The sequence below is a fragment of the Suricata suricatta genome, chromosome 10, assembly GCF_006229205.1.
Source record: "Suricata suricatta isolate VVHF042 chromosome 10, meerkat_22Aug2017_6uvM2_HiC, whole genome shotgun sequence".
Lineage (NCBI taxonomy): Eukaryota > Metazoa > Chordata > Mammalia > Carnivora > Herpestidae > Suricata > Suricata suricatta.
In genome coordinates, this window is record NC_043709.1 from 51,562,271 (window position 1) to 51,578,285 (window position 16,015).

Consider the following 16,015-nt stretch of genomic DNA (forward strand, 5'->3'; position numbering starts at 1 on the left):
GTAATTAAAAAAAATAAACTACTAAGTAACTATTTTTCATTCATCAAATTTTTAAAAAAGATAAAAGGGGTGCCTGGGTGGCTCAGTCAGTTAAGCAGGCGACTTCAGCTCAGGTTCTGATCTCACAGTTTGTGAGTTCGAGCCCAGCATCAGGCTCTGGGCTGACAGCTTGGAGCCTGAAGGCGGCTTCGGATTCTGTGTCTTCCTCTCTCTCTGACTTCTCCTGCTCACGCCCTGTCTCTCTCTCAAAAATAAATAAATGTTAAAAAAAATTCTTTTTAAAAAAGAAAATAAATCATAAAATGGCAAATAATTTTAAGATGCTAAACACTGAGAAAATGACAGGGTGAATGTAAATTGGTAGAAATTTCTGGTAGGCAATTTGGAATACATATCAAAAGCTTTAAAAAATGTTTTTATCTTAGGGCACTTGATGGCTCAAGTCAGTTAAGCCTCTGACTTCAGCTCAGGTCATGATCTCACGTTTCATGATTTTAAGCCCTACGTCGGGATCTGTGTTGTGAGCTCAGAGCCTGGAGCTGCTTCAGATTCCGTGTCTCCCTCTCTCCCTCACCCACCACTTGTACTCTATCTCTCAAAAATAAATAAACATTAAAAGAAATTTAAAAAAATGTTTTTGCCTTTTGACAAGTAATTCTAACTCCAAAATTTTATTATAAGTAAATAAGAATGTGCACAAAGATTTGCGGCTGATGAGTAACCTCTCCAACACTAACTTAAGAGACGGGAACTCTAATGATTTTTGAAACTCTCCTGACTTTGATAACTTTGTCTTCCAATATCATTTTGTTTGTTTCACTTGTTCTGCTTTAAACTCTAATTCCCACATAGAAAAATAGATTGGCAACATAACCCAAATTTATGATTATATTTTTTGATGAATTCTGATTTCTACCCCAACTTTGATTAGCTTTAGCTTAGCAGAAAGACCTAGAGCCTCTTCCACTGACAAAGCTTGGCTAAATGGGAAGCAAATTAGTTTAAGAACAAGGGCTTAATTAAGCAAATTAGAGGAAAAGAAGATCTAAGATGCTAGCTGACTCATAGAGAAATATAAAAATAACTGTAAAACAAACTAGGAAGTTCCCAGAGCATGATTTATCGATTATTTTTTCTCAAGAGATCCACACTGATGTGCTTACAGATCCTTATAGGAAATCCTACAGATTTCCTTATCCAGAAATCATAGAGAAAACGTATTTTAGAATTCAAAATTTTCTTTTAAATCCAAAAAGGAAATTTCATACACATATATTACTTAACATCAATGATGAGTCTGAAAAAGCACCCCATAATAAAATATGTTAATATATCTCAGTGAAACTTATAAATATTTACACTGTATAAAATGAATAAAATTATAAACAGCTTCAGGTTATAGTCACATCACTTATAAAAACAACTGGGTTTTTTCTTTTTTATTAATAACTACAACAGCATATTCCTTCCCTTCATCTATAAAATAAAATCTATACCTTGGAAGAGGGCATTTACCACTTAATCTTTCATCCTCTATATAGCGATGGAGTACATCTTGAGACCTCTTTAAAAGCACTGAGAGTGCCATTCGTGAGATGTAGCCTTCTTGAGGTGTTGTGACTTTATTACTGAAGGAAAACTGAAGCAATGTTTCAAAACACATCTTTGAAAATTCCTCTCTCAAACGAATATCAATCTCTGCTTCTGTAAAATTAACAATTGTTGATGGTTAATAAGAAGTTAAAGAATAATCCTAATGATAACAATTTAGCAAATGAGGAACAGAAGGAAATTCTTCAACTGATGAAGAGAATCTATGAAAAATCTACAGCTAGCGGCATGTATATAACAACTTTCCCCCTTGCAAGATCAAAAACAAGGCAAGACTGTCCACTCTCATCATTTCTACTTAATATTTTTCTGGTCTTGCTTTTTCTAATACTCTTTGACAGCACTATAAAATACTTTTCAACGGTTTGCCACAAGGTCAAGTTTGTGATTTCCTTTCTTACTTCTTCCTCCCTCCCCCCACCTCCCTCTCTTCCTCCCTTCCTCATAACAACGTCTTTCCAGAGCCAGACTTCTGCTCTAGTCTGGACCACCTGCTCTCTAGACCTGTGTCCAGCTATATCCTCAAACTAGTCTTTGTCACAGCCTGGGAATTGTTTTTATTCTCTTACTTTATATCCCACTTCTTAGATCCATGTCTTCTGTTTCCTTGGCTTACTCCTTAATTTTCATGGAGCACATTCTAGAGTACCTCAGAAAGACTATTCTGAAGAGGAAGTATTTGAGCATTTGCAATTCTGAAAATATCATTATTTTACTGTGCATTTGCAATTCTGAAAATATCATTATTTTACTGTGGTACTCAAAGAATTGTTCCTTAGCAGCATCAGCATTACCAGAAAACTCGTTAGAAATGCAAATTTTCAGGGCACCTGGGTGGCTCATTAGGTTGAGCATCTGGCTTCGGCTCAGGTCATGATCTCACAGTTCATTGGTTCAAGCCCCAAGTCACGCTCTGTGCTAACATCTAGCTCAGAGCCTGGAGCCTATCTTCAGATTCTGTGTCTCCCTCTCTCTCTGACCCTCCCCTGCTCACGCTCGCACGCTCTCTCTCTCTCTCTCTTTCTCTCTCAAAAATAAATAAAACATTAAAAAAGAAAATGCAAATTCTCATATCCCACCCCAGCCTACTGAATCAGAAGCTCTGTGAGTACAGTCCAGCAACAGCTTGCCCTTGCAGCTGATTATAATGCATGCTGACATTTGAGAATTACCGTTCTACGCTTATACTCTGCCAACACTGGGCCTATATTTAAAACTCCGTGTTAGGGGCGCCTGGGTGGCTCAGTCGGTTAAGCATCCAGCTTTGGCTCAGTTCATGATCTCAGAGTTCGTGGGTTCAAGCCCTGCGTCAGGTTCTATGCTGACGGCTAGCTCAGAGCCTGGAGCCTGCTTCAGATTCTGTGTCTCCCTCCCTCTCTGACCCTCCCCTGCTTGCGCTGTCTCTGTCTCTTAAAAGTAAATTAAAATAAATAAATAAATAAAACTCCATGTTAAAAATCCTTTCCATTTAAACTCTCAGACTATTGCATCAATGTCTTTTAGAATACAGTGACTGAGAAGTCCAATGTCATCTTGATACAATTCTTTTGTGTTGGACTTTTTTCTTTTCTTTCTGAAATATTGTACAATCTTCTCTTTATTCCAGATATTTTAAATTTCCTAACAACCTGCTTTCTTTCAGTGTTCTGGTTACTGAGTGACCATTTTTAATTTGGAGACTGATTTCTTCAGTTTATGTCTTTGATAATTTCCTCTGTTATCTTTGCTCCATTTTGTCTTTCTAGAAGACCTATTGTCAGATGTTTAGATCCCTTGTACTCATTTTATTTCTTTCTTCTTATACTGTCTACTTTTTTGTCTTTCTCTACTTTCTGGGTCATTTCTTTATTTTTCTTGCAATCCTTCACTGGACTTGTTATTTCAGCGGTCACATTTTTTGTTTCTGTAAGCTCTTTTGTGTTCTGATTCCTTTTTAATAGTATTTTTTGTTTCATGAATGTAAAATCTTTTACCTCTTTTAACATTGTAATTGTGCTTTTTGGTGGTAATGTTTTTATGGCTCTAAATTTTATCTGTTTCCTCTCAGTTTCTTTCATTCCTTCTTTATTTGTTCTGGCTTTTCTCTTTCATGTTGAAAGATTTTTCCTGATAGCTTTGGCTATCAGGTCATACTTAAGAATGGTGGGGACCAAAAATGATCACTGAAACTAGGTCTTTATAGGAAGGTCCTGTCTAGCACGGAAGGCTTTCTGTGTATATGTTTAAAATAAAAAAACCTCCACGTTAAAGCTAAAAGTTTGTGTCCTATGGCAAAGTCATTGGGAAAATGTCCAAATACCTTCCTTATCTTGGTATATTTAATACTATAAATGGCAAGAGCTATCATCAGAAACTGATAGAAAAAGTACATATGGCAACTCAGTAATCCTTATTTAGCTTAAAATGTTTACATCTGATTATATTGTTTATAATACATATTTTATAAAAACATATCTAGAAATTTTCATATATTCTTAATAATAAAAAGTTGACTATTAATATAAGTAGGATGCAATTAGTTTTTCTGAGACTATTTTATTTGTTAAGTCGGCACTTTACCAGATCACTTAAAACTTGTCTTGGCTGGGAAAAAGAACTACTGTAGTTTGTGAAGTAAGCAGTATGAGAGACATCTAGTGGCGAAACTGTGCACATTTAAATGCTCTTTAAAATGCTTTAGCACAGTTTAGCAGAAGTTAGTCATGGCCCTGGTAAATTCTGGGGATTAAGGATGTGCATGGCACAACTTTATAGTCTTTTAATCATGTCACAGGAAATCGTGTTATGATATCACAATTCCATTTAACAACTGAGCACAGGTTTAGAAAGAGAGAAATAGCAAAAAGCAATTTAAGTATCACCTCCAATGAGGAAGCATAATAAAATGAAAAGCAAGGAGTTTTTTTTTTAAATGTTTATGTATCTTTGAGGAACAGAGAGAGCATGAGCAGGGGAGGGGCAGACAGAGAGGGGGAGACAGAATCAAAAACAGGTTCCAGGCTCCATGCTGTCAGCACAGAGCCCAACATGGGACTTGAATTCACAAACTGTAAGATCATGACCTGAGCCGCAGTCGGAGGCTTAACCAATGAGCAACCTAGGCGCCCCGGCATGGAGTTCTTTTTAAAGGTGAATCTTGGCTTCCCACTTCTGGATTATGGATAATTTTTTCAACCCTTTTAAATCCATTTTCCCTCTGCAATATGGTAGAAACTATCCTCATAGAAATTTTGTGAGAAGAGTGATAACATTCTAGCATAATACCCTGCACATAATAAGCATTTACTAAATTTAGTTTCTTTAACAAATATTAAGGAATCTATCTGTTTTAATTGAGTAACTGTAATTTATAGTTCTGAGTGACTGATATTAATATCTTCATTTTATAGATGACAAAACTGAAACTCAGTGAAGTTAGCCAATTTTGATTTCACAAAACTGTTAACTTGTGTCAGCCTACAGTGACTTAGGTAGATACCTTAAGTGCTCTGAAATATAATTCGTAACACACAATTCACAGCATGTCCACATTTTCTCCTCATAAAGCTTAATCTATCACGTTCTTAGAAATTACCTTAACCATTCTCCAGTTTACATTTTACCATAATTTCAGGAGTAAATATAGTCAGCTTCTTCCAAAGCACTTCAATACTAACATTTTTAATAAATCATTAAAATAACGTACCTGTAAATGAAGAGGACTGAGAATGTATTGAGCCCTTATTAAGCATAGTCATTATCTGACCAACAAATTCCTTAGGAATAAAATTCGCATAAGGCAGTATCTCCGTGCTGATAAGCTGAACTACCTACAACAAAAGAGGCAAATTCAAATGCATTTGTTTTCTTGAAAGAGACCAATTCAAATGACAATATCTAGAGTAAAATCTAAATTTTATTTTAAAAGAAAATCAGCTAAAGAATCTTCCTTAAAGTACATAAATATTTTAATGTTAACATACAAGGATGAGTACCCTGTTTCCTTCATCTGTCTTAGTATTAATAATAAATTTGTTACAAAATGATCAATACTATATAGACTATTTAGTATGCAACTGTTTTAATGCTGATCTTATATGAAATGTATCCATGTTAGAATAAAGTATCCAAAACAGAATTAAGAATAAGAGTTAAATCACTTTTTATAACCATAAATGAGACAAGAGAAAGGAAAGTTACATTCATTTTTGTTAAAGTTTATTTCTAATATAAAATGTGTTATTTTACCCTTTGATGAAAAAGAAGAAAAGTTTACAAGAGTTTTAATGCAGTAATGAATAAAAGGCAATATTTTATATGTATACTTTTTTGTATACTTTAAAGTAATTTACTTAAAAGTTCTTTTATACTGCTTAAAGGAAAATCATCAAAACACCACCCCCAACAAAAAATCCATCACCAAAACACTGCTTCTTTAAAGCGCACTTATAACCAACAAAATATATTCTTTAAAACCCTCATTATGTGCCTTAAGAGTGTGAGAGGCTCTATCTACAGCTGGTTAGAAACAAAACTCTAAACAATTCATTGATTAGTCTAAACCACAAACACCTGGTTTGCCGAACTGCGGCGGAAACTCTCAAACACAAGCTCAATGACTGACATTTTGCTGAATCAACTGCTTTTTAAAATCATTAAATGGACACAACTAAGGATCTAAACAACAGACACACAGCACAAAGCTAACAAATAAAAGGAAATCATGTCTGTGCTTTAAAAACCAACCTTTAATCTTTGTGAGAGTTTTAAAGCTTTTAGGTTCCATCTTAACCTACTATTCCTATTTGTTCTTTTAGTAATTTTATAATTTCAACATTTCTATTTGGTTTGCACAAATGGTTACAAGAAAACGTTTTAAATAGCTTCCTCACCTCAACATCAATACTTTCATTTCTCTGAAATTCTTGAATAGAGAGATTATCTGGAGGTATGCTAAAAAATAAACAAACAAAACACTTGATTTTTAAAAGTAAAATGGTCCCTGGAAATAAACAGTATTCAAATGCCAAAAGGTATTTATTTTTTCACCCAGGTTAGACATTACCATTTATTTAAAAGAACAGTATTTTTAATTAAAGTTATTAGTATAATGACTACACCAATTACAAACATGAACTTCTAACTACAAAAAATGCTTTGTCCAATCCTGAATTAAATAAAATCTGTAAAATTAAATTTCTTTCAGTATTATGAATAAAAAAAAATAAAAAGTGAAGGTATTACTATCATCTGCAGCTACAACAAAAATTACCGCTGTGAGGACACCTGAATTCACTTACATTGCCAGTGACTTAAAAGAGTCTTGGTATTCTGCTGAACCATTCACTCAGAGACTGACCATTAATCACTAATTTGTAATAAACACAATGTATTAAAAATCTTTACATTATAGAAGAGAACATCTAAAAAAATAGGACTGATTCAGACTTTCTAAAGCAGAAAATTATTCCCACAAGATCAATGAAAATCGATAATTCTGAGAGAACCAAGGTGAATTCTAAATCATGTGGCTCCTAATTAGAATGAGCAGTAAAAAGGTACTAAACTTATGAAGTAGTGAAATAGTAACTACTTGAAAACAGCTGAGAATAGGATGTTAATGCTTGTTACAGCAATAATGACAGCAAAAACTTGCAGAGCCAGCCACTGTACTAAGAGCTTTACTTGTATTATCTCGTATGTTCCCACAGTACCCACATCAGTAGGTATTATCCCTATGCAATTGACAGGACACTGAGGCTTTGAATGCTAGTAACATGACCAAGAATGTGCTGTAAACAAATGACAAGGCTACAATTTGACCCTAAACTTCTCTAGTATTTGAGCCTAAATTCTTCTTTTCATGTTGTAAATGTAAAAGCAGTGTTATCTTATTTAGATTCAAAGTTATAATATACAGTTTTAGATCTAGGGCTATTTTTGCTCTAGTATTATTTGGTTTTTCTATTTACAAATATTAGAATACACACAAGCAAGCACCCGTGTACGTGTAGTCTGTTATGGGTACCAGATCTTTGATTTAGAGGTTTTTCATTCAGCAAATATTTATTGAGTACCAGATATTTTGTATCAAGGTGCTATTCAGCATTGAGTGTGAAAAAGATGGTCGTCAAGATCCAGCTGTGAACAAGACGGACTCAGTCCCTGTTGCATGAAACTTGCATTCTGGTATACAAGTCCTAGGCTAATTCTATGGTCTGGTAGTAGGAAACTACAGGAAAAATTTTAATGACATGTATCCAAACTTGAACCAATGGTGGGAATTTCAAAACCGCTACAACTAATGTAGCTTCACAGATCCTATCTGTATCTCTAGAGATAAAAGCTGTGTTTAATTCTAATTTATAATCAAGTAATATGTGTTCAGTGATACAAAAAATAATGGTGATACTGGTGGAGAAACTAAGGATGGGGTGACTACCAATTTAAAAAAAGCTTATTAGGAACAGACACTAATAATATTAATGTTACTGGGATCATGTAACAAACACTGAAGAGGATTTTAAAATATCTTTTGAGGAAAGAAAGTAGCATACAAAGTCAGACACTGAAATTCCAGTGATCAAAAAAATCGGGAAATTATTCAATTATGCATAGGTTAAGTATTCTGATCTCAAAACCCAAACTAATGGTTACTTACTTTAACTTATAGTTAGTATCCTTACTAAACACTTTGAGCATACCAAAAAAATTGGTTGGGTTTTTAAAAACACTGATGATTAACACAGTTTACCTATAAATTATAAGTAGAGATGGTCAATATTGCAGGTAGAACTGGGCCATATAAGATCCTTAAATTCTCTAACATGGAGGTAATTCATAAATCTTTATTTGAAATAAAATAGCCTTCAAACTGAATATATTTGTATTTTTTGTCAGTTCTCTCTGCATGGTACATTAAAAAAGTGTAATGAGATACAATTTCATATACTATAAAATTCACCTTTTAAAGTCTTTAATTCAGTGCTTTTTAGTATATTCACAAAGTTGTGCCACTTCTAGTTCTAGAATATTCTCATCACTCCTGAAAGACATTCTGTACTTTCAGCAGTCACTCCTCATCCTCTCCTCCTCCTCTTCCACCAGTGGCAACCGTTAACCTACTTTACCTCTATGTATCTGCCTATTCTGGATATACCACATAAGTGACATGATACAATATATGACCTTTGGGGTCTGGTTTCTTTCACTTAGCATAACATCTTCAAGATTCATCTATACTGCAGCATGCATGCATCAGTGTTTTATCCTTTCTTATGGCTGAATATTCCATTCTGTGGACATACCACATTTACTTTACCCATTTATCAGGTGATGAACATTTGGATTGTTTTCATTTTGGAGCTATTATGAAATATGCCACTATGAATGTTAGTGAACAAGTTTTTGTGTGAACATGTTTTATCTGAATTCTTTTGGGAAGTACTTAGTGATTTGTAACTTAAAGTCCACAGTCCATTTGTATGAATTCCCCCATAGTTAGACGACAAGTACCATGTTTCAATGCTCCAAGGATGACTGAATGAAATCCTAATAAACCTCAAGTGTCTACCAGATTACAATCTTTATGTTTTTCATCTTTAATCATATTTTTCTCCTTTTCTCCCTTAAACTATTTACTTATAATAGTCCTCAATGATTTCCAAAGCTTTCATTTCCTTCTAATTTTGATTTTATTTGTATTTCTTTGTTATTATACTGTCTTGCCAAAATAGCTTATAGAACAAAAGAAAGCTAAACAATATAGGAGAAAGGCATGGTTATTCAAAGTCTTAGAGGATATATATAATATACTCTTATATATATGTTATATATATAAGGGATTTATAAATATTCCAAGATAAAATATGCTCTAATATTAGTATTATCTAAAAACTAAAGCCTTGTTATTCCAAGCAACATTCTGAAACATTTACCCTACTGTTCAAATACTACTGATGAACTTCAGTTACAGAACAAGTACATATATGACATAAGATAATATTTTGTGATTTCCAAAGTAATCATTTATTTGGAAAACAAAAAACAAAACCTCATGAAACTGAAAATGTGTATTGTTTTAAGTTCTCCTAGTGAGCACTACATTTTTAGCTTCAACTAATGCAGGTTTTCGATTTGAGCCTTAAAATATTTTTGAATTATGAAATAAAAACGACCAGTTCAAGGTCAACAGGAAGTAGTGAGAGAGTCCAAAGTAGGTCATGGCTTTCAGTGTAAGGTAGGTCTCTACTACTCCTTGTAGTAGAGAGTTAAATCTGTAAGCAGAATAACTACAACTTAGAACACTGATTCTGTGTTACTGACAGCCGAAGTCAGTACCTTTATTATTTTCTAGCCATTATGTGCAATTCCAAATTTAGAAGTAAATTTCCTACTCCTTTATTTAGAGTTTTGGTCTTTAAAATTCTGGTTTAAAATATGGCTATTAGATGGGAAAGTATACGGATAACATCACTTTCTCTTAAGGAAAAGAAATAATGAGGATATTAATAGTGGTACCAAGCATTTTAAAAGCAATTACATGCCAGGTACTACTTTAAGCAGTCCCTTATTCTAAGTGACTTAACCTTCATAATAACCCTATGAGTTAGGTATAATTCACATTAACAGATGAGGAAATGAGAGGTTACTTCCTGAGAGGTCAAGTAACTTGTCCAAAACATCTCAGTTACAAGGTAATAACAGCCGGGATTGGAATCCAGATGGCTGCACTCCTGAGTCAGTGCTCTTACCCACTATGCTGGCTGCTTCCTTAAGCAATGTGATTTTTCAACATACTCGATACACCCAGTCTTTAATGTAAGGAGGGCAGCTGCTGGGCTAGACTACAATGAATTATATAGTACAACTGCATTAATATCAAATAGCGTAAGATGTACAGTATCTACTATTAGGCCTTTAGTTTCATTGCCTACTTTATTGCAGACAAATACATAAAATCAATTTCAGAAAACTAAATTTAATAAAATAAGAACAAAGTCTGGAAAATGAAAAATGTTTAATAAGAAACTTGAGAATTAGTAAGATGATAGAAAGACCCAGCCATAGGAAAACAAATTCTTAAAGAAGTTTTACTCATTGCCAAAACACCGGATCTAAAAGCTTATATTATTATGGGACACCTGGCTGGCTCAGTTGGTGTAGCATGTACCTCTTGGTCTGGGGGTTGTGGGCTCAAGCCCCATGTTAGGTATAGAGATTACTTAAAAATAAAATCTTTAAAAATAAATAAATAAAAATAAAACCTTGTATTAACAAAGCAACATTAATATACAGACAACTGAGAAGGAAAAGAAAAGTTTAAGTTTCCAAGCCTATTTGATTTATACAAATTAATATAGTGATTTGGGGCAATGGAGTCCACAGAGAAACTCAAATTATTGGGGTTACAGATAAAAAGGTAATTTGTTTGAATGTGCTTTGAGTCCTTCTAATTTTCTGGCAAATGCAGAATATGCTTGCACTGGTATTAACAAGATTTCTAGAGATGAGATACTCAAGAGAATAAAACTTGGGTGGCTCAGTCAGTTAGGTATCTGACTCTTGATATCGGCTCAGGTCATGATCTCGTGGTCCTATGACTGAGCCCTATGTCAGGCTCCACACTTAGTGGGTTCTCTTTCTCCCTCCCTCTCCCTGCCCCTCCCCTGCTCATGCTCTCTCTCTCTCAAAAATAAATAAACTTAAAAAAAAAAAAAGGAAAGAAAATAAACTTTTAAAAAAAGGAAAGAAAGAAGGGGTGCCTGGGTGGCTTAGTCGGTTGAGCATCTGGCTTTGGCTCAGGTCATAATCTCACGGTTCATGGGTTCTAGCCCCATGTCGGGCTCTGTGCTGACAGCTAGCACAGAGCCTGGAGCCTGCTTCAGACTCTGTGTCTCCCTCTCTCTCTGACCCTCCCCTGCTCACACTGTCTCTCTCTCTCTCTTTCTCTCTCAAAAATAAATAAAACATTAAAAATTTTTTAAAAATAAAAATAAAGAAAAAGAAGTAAAACAAAATCTGACCATTTGCAGAAAAATAAATTAGGATGTCATTACTTTCAATTTTGAAATACCAGATAAGCTTTCATACAAAATTTATGTTAATCCACAGTAGATTCCTCATTCATAAAATTTAGTATGTGTTCTAATTATTCTACTCTCACTCAGTGAGGCATCAAAAGAGGATCTATAAACATAAACCTTCAGATGGATGTCATGCAATTAAAATTCCACTCTTCTTTGCCAAACCTAACATCTTAAAGAGCTAATCATTGTCACCACTAATCACATTTATTCTGGTGCAACACTGATTGTTTGGAAATTGTTTTCCTCTGGCAATGCCAAATGGACAGCAGATTTAAAAAATAGATCTTCTTAGCTTCCTCAAGTTAAAACCGTAACTATGATGCATCCATATAGTCTTATAGATTCCTGTCTTAAAACCAAAACCACAGGATGCCTGGGAGGCTCAACTGGTTACGTGCCTGACTTCGGCTGTAGCCATGATCTCACAGTTTGTGAGTTCAAGCCACGCGTCATGCCCTGTGCTGACAGGTTCAGATTCTATGTCCCTTTCTCGCTCTGCAGTCTCTCAATAATGTTCTGTCTCTATCTCTGTCTCTCAAGAATAAGCATTAAAAAAAAAAAACAACAACAAACCCAAACCACTGTAGGGGCACCTGGGTGGCTCAATCAGTTAAGCATCTGACTTTTGATTTTGGGTCAGGTCATAATCTCACGGTTTGTGGGACTGAGTTCTGCAACAGGCTCTGCACAGCCAGCATGGAGCCTGCTTGGGATTCTTCCTCTCTTTCTGCCCCTCTCCTGCATGTGGGCTCTCTCTCCCTCTCTCTCAAAATAAATAAGCTTAAAAAAACAAGAACATCGTAAAAAGCAAAAATTTCCATTGCTCCTGGACAATATACCTAGTGGATAAATGTCTCCTCAGTTGTGCTTTGTATACAATGTAGCAATCTTAATAATTACTTTATTAATGAATAATGAGAGAGATTGCTTTTAGATCAATGACAGGTATTATGTACTTTCTGAGATACTGTCTTAATTATAAAATTGAATGAGCTGACCTTTTAGTAAAGAGAAAGTCTTCAAAAGTATTGGCTAGTTCTGGCCACATACTGTCAAATTTTCCAGAAGAAGCATGCTGCCGGGCAACAGGTAGCCCGATAGAAAGAACTTTGAGGAGAGAAGACACGGCTAGTTTCCATGTGCTTTCAGAAGGGCAGGAATATTTCAAACTGAGAGGAACCCTAAGGGTCTGTGAAAATAAAGACAATTTAAGATATGTATTAATTAATTAAAATATATAAACAATTTAAGATATGTATTAATTAATTAAAATATATAAACACAACTTTACTTAAAAAAACTACAGCAGAGAGAAAAAATAACAGCACAAGTATCTTCATTTTAAAAAAAGGGTATTATTTCTAGAAAAATCAATTTTTCAGACATGGTCCTCAAATCCTACTGCATAAAAAGATATTCTATATACATTTTATTATAAACAATGACCATGAATGAGTAACGAACTTTTGAACTTCAGTTTCATATCATAAAATATAGGGATGTTATCTGAAAAGACAGGAATAGTAAACTTAAAATTTCACAGTTTCTCTCAATTTACTATTAAGGAATTAGAACATTCTGCCATATTTTTTCTAGCAGAAAAAATTTGAGTGATGGGGTTCTTCCATTTTAGAAAGATCGATACCTGATATCTTTTCACTATTGGTTAGGTAAACATCATGATGTGACTATGATGTTGAGATTTACTTTCTAACTGGTCAACTTTCGAGATTGGTCACTATAATATAGTAAAGAACTAATGTGGTGGTTCAAAATGAAGTCCTATGGCCATAGTTCTATCCAGCAACTATGAGGCTAGGCTGACCAAACTCCCACATTTTCAGCATATCAGCAGACAGTATGCATCAGAGTAAAATCTTTTTATATAAAAATCCTAGTCTCAGAAAGATAAAGAGTAGCAGAGACAAATTTTCATGTTTCAAGGTTATGGAGTGACTATAAAACTTAATTTCATCATCCTCCATACAAATTATTACTGACTACTCACTCACATAGTAAACCATTACATGTTAGCATGAAATGGGGCTCCACTAAGAGAAAATTAGCCTACACAGATCTATTTATTCCTTTCATTTCCCCTGGTGCTTTGGGGGAACTTGACTCCAATTCCAGTTGGGATTTAGGGTAAAGAGGTGATTAGCTCATTAAACCAATCAATCTACTCCATATCCTTGACCATTATCACTGGTTCAAGACTGGGCATAGGACTAACACTGACTGGTTCACTTAAGGTTAACTTTAGAACTTAAGAAGAATAATATGATAAGAAACACACACACATACACACACCTCTTACTGGACATCAAACCCTTTAATAGCCTGTAACTATGAGGAGAAACATGAGATGTAATCAATCTTCGGAAAAGCAGAATGGAGAGAAAGAATTTTGATTTTTGTTGATACTGTACTGCGGAACCACTGGATAAACCAATCCTAAAACCCTCCCTCGATCTCTGAATTTTCCAACTAAGCATGGCAATAAATTCCTTTTATTGCTAATCAGAGCCCGAATATATGCCATTTGCAAAGAAAATAGTACTAAATTATACAAGAGCCAGTCTACGTTAACATTTTATAACTCAAGGTTAGATAAAAGAAAAATATAATTAACTACTATAATTAATATTTTAATGAAATCAAAAGAATTTACGCACAGATTTATGTGATTTGCACATTTTTTCTTTAAAAACATGTAAGCAGGGGGGAGGTGGGTGGGGGGAAGAGAGGTGGTGGTGATGGTGGAGGGCACTTAAGGGGAAGAGCACTGGGTGTTGTATGGAAAACAATTTGACAATAAAATATTATGGAAAAAAAATTAAAAAAAATAATAAATAAATAAATAAATAAATAAAACATGTAAGCAACTAATATGGAGACAGGTTTTATAGTATATACTCAGTAAATCTATATGAAACTAGGAAATCTGTTCTTGATGCCACAAAGCTCACAATTTTTGAGAAAGAGCCTTGTCCAATTAATCACAATACAATGTAGTGAGTGGCATCAAGAAAGGGGGAGCAAAGGAGCGCCTGGGTGGCTCAGTCAGTTAAGCATACAACTTTTTTTGTTGTTTACTTATTATTTATTTTTAATGTTTATTTATTATTTTTGAGAGAGAGAGATAGGCAGAGTGTGAGCAGGGGAGGGGCAAAGAGAGAAGGAGACACAGAATTAGAAGCAGGCTCCAGGCTCTGAGCTATCAGCACAGAGCCCGATGCAGGGCTCAAACCCACAAACTGTGAGACTGTGACCCAAACTGAAGTCGGAATCAACTGACTGAACCACCCAAATGCTCCAAAGCATCCAACTCTTGATTTCAGTTCAGGTCTTGCTCTCACAGTTCATTGAGTTCAAGCCCCATGCTGTGAATGTGGAGCCTATTTAGGATTTTCTCTCTCCCTCTTTCTGCACGTCCACTGCTCACACAAGCCTTTCTCAAAATAAATAAAAAATTTTTTTAAACAGGGTGAAAGGGGTATAGAAAAAAGATTATTTAATTCTTTTAAAAATATCCACTCTTCAATATTTCAGTCTTCCGCGGTTAAAGAATAAAGTCTGATTCTTTATGATGGCTTATAAGAACCATAGCTTCTTTTTCAGACTTATTCTAGTTCCTGACATCTCCTTAAATGGAATTTCTCAAAATTTCTTTAAAAAATACCACCGTCTTGGGGCGCCTGGGTGGCTCAGTTGGTTAAGCGTCCGGCTTTGGCTCAGGTCATGATCTCAGAGTTTGTGGTTTCGAACCCTGCATCAGGCTCTGTGCTGACAGCTAGCTCAGAGCCTGGAGTCTGCTTCAGATTCTGTGTCTCCCTCTCTCTCTGACCCTCCCCTGCTCGCGCTGTCTCTCTCTGTCTCTCAAAAGAAAAATAAATAAAAGACATAAAAAAAACCCACCATCTTTTAGGTTGCTTAATCTCTCTCCTTCTCCCTAGCAAATCTATTACTCCTTCAAGTGTCACTTCTGTTGATCCTTGCCAAAATCCTCTAGACAGTTTAGTTATTTCCTTGTCTCTGAGGGATGGGAGGGAGGACATAACGTTTTGTTCAGCACTGACTACTTGGCAAGTATCATTATAAGCTCTATCTCAAATGAGTCTCTCAATAGTTAAGACATAAATGGTATTGGTATTAACCTTCTTTTATAGATGAGAAACCCTCTGACAGGTCCATTCACCCAAAATCATACAGCAGCAAGTAAACAGCAACACACTATTCCTAAGGCAGGTCTATATGAATCCACTGTGTGCTCTTCACTTAGGACTTAACACACTTTGTCTGCTGTTTCTATAGTTCCTTCACTGAATTATTAAATG

The 16,015-nt window shown here is 34.9% G+C and overlaps 1 protein-coding gene across 6 annotated transcripts in view; it reads right to left on the bottom strand.

Moving 5' to 3' along the window:
• The window catches only part of MON2 (MON2 homolog, regulator of endosome-to-Golgi trafficking), a 113,589-nt gene that overhangs the window by 8,499 nt on the left and 89,075 nt on the right, over window positions 1–16,015 (bottom strand). For all 6 annotated transcript variants that reach the window (XM_029953563.1, XM_029953562.1, XM_029953566.1 and 3 more), the window contains 4 exons: window positions 12,677–12,867; window positions 6,483–6,543; window positions 5,297–5,420; window positions 1,497–1,704 (listed from right to left, as the gene is read on the bottom strand). In XM_029953563.1, coding sequence (XP_029809423.1) covers window positions 1,497–1,704; window positions 5,297–5,420; window positions 6,483–6,543; window positions 12,677–12,867 — 584 coding nt within the window. The remainder of the gene's footprint in view (window positions 1–1,496; window positions 1,705–5,296; window positions 5,421–6,482; window positions 6,544–12,676; window positions 12,868–16,015) is intronic.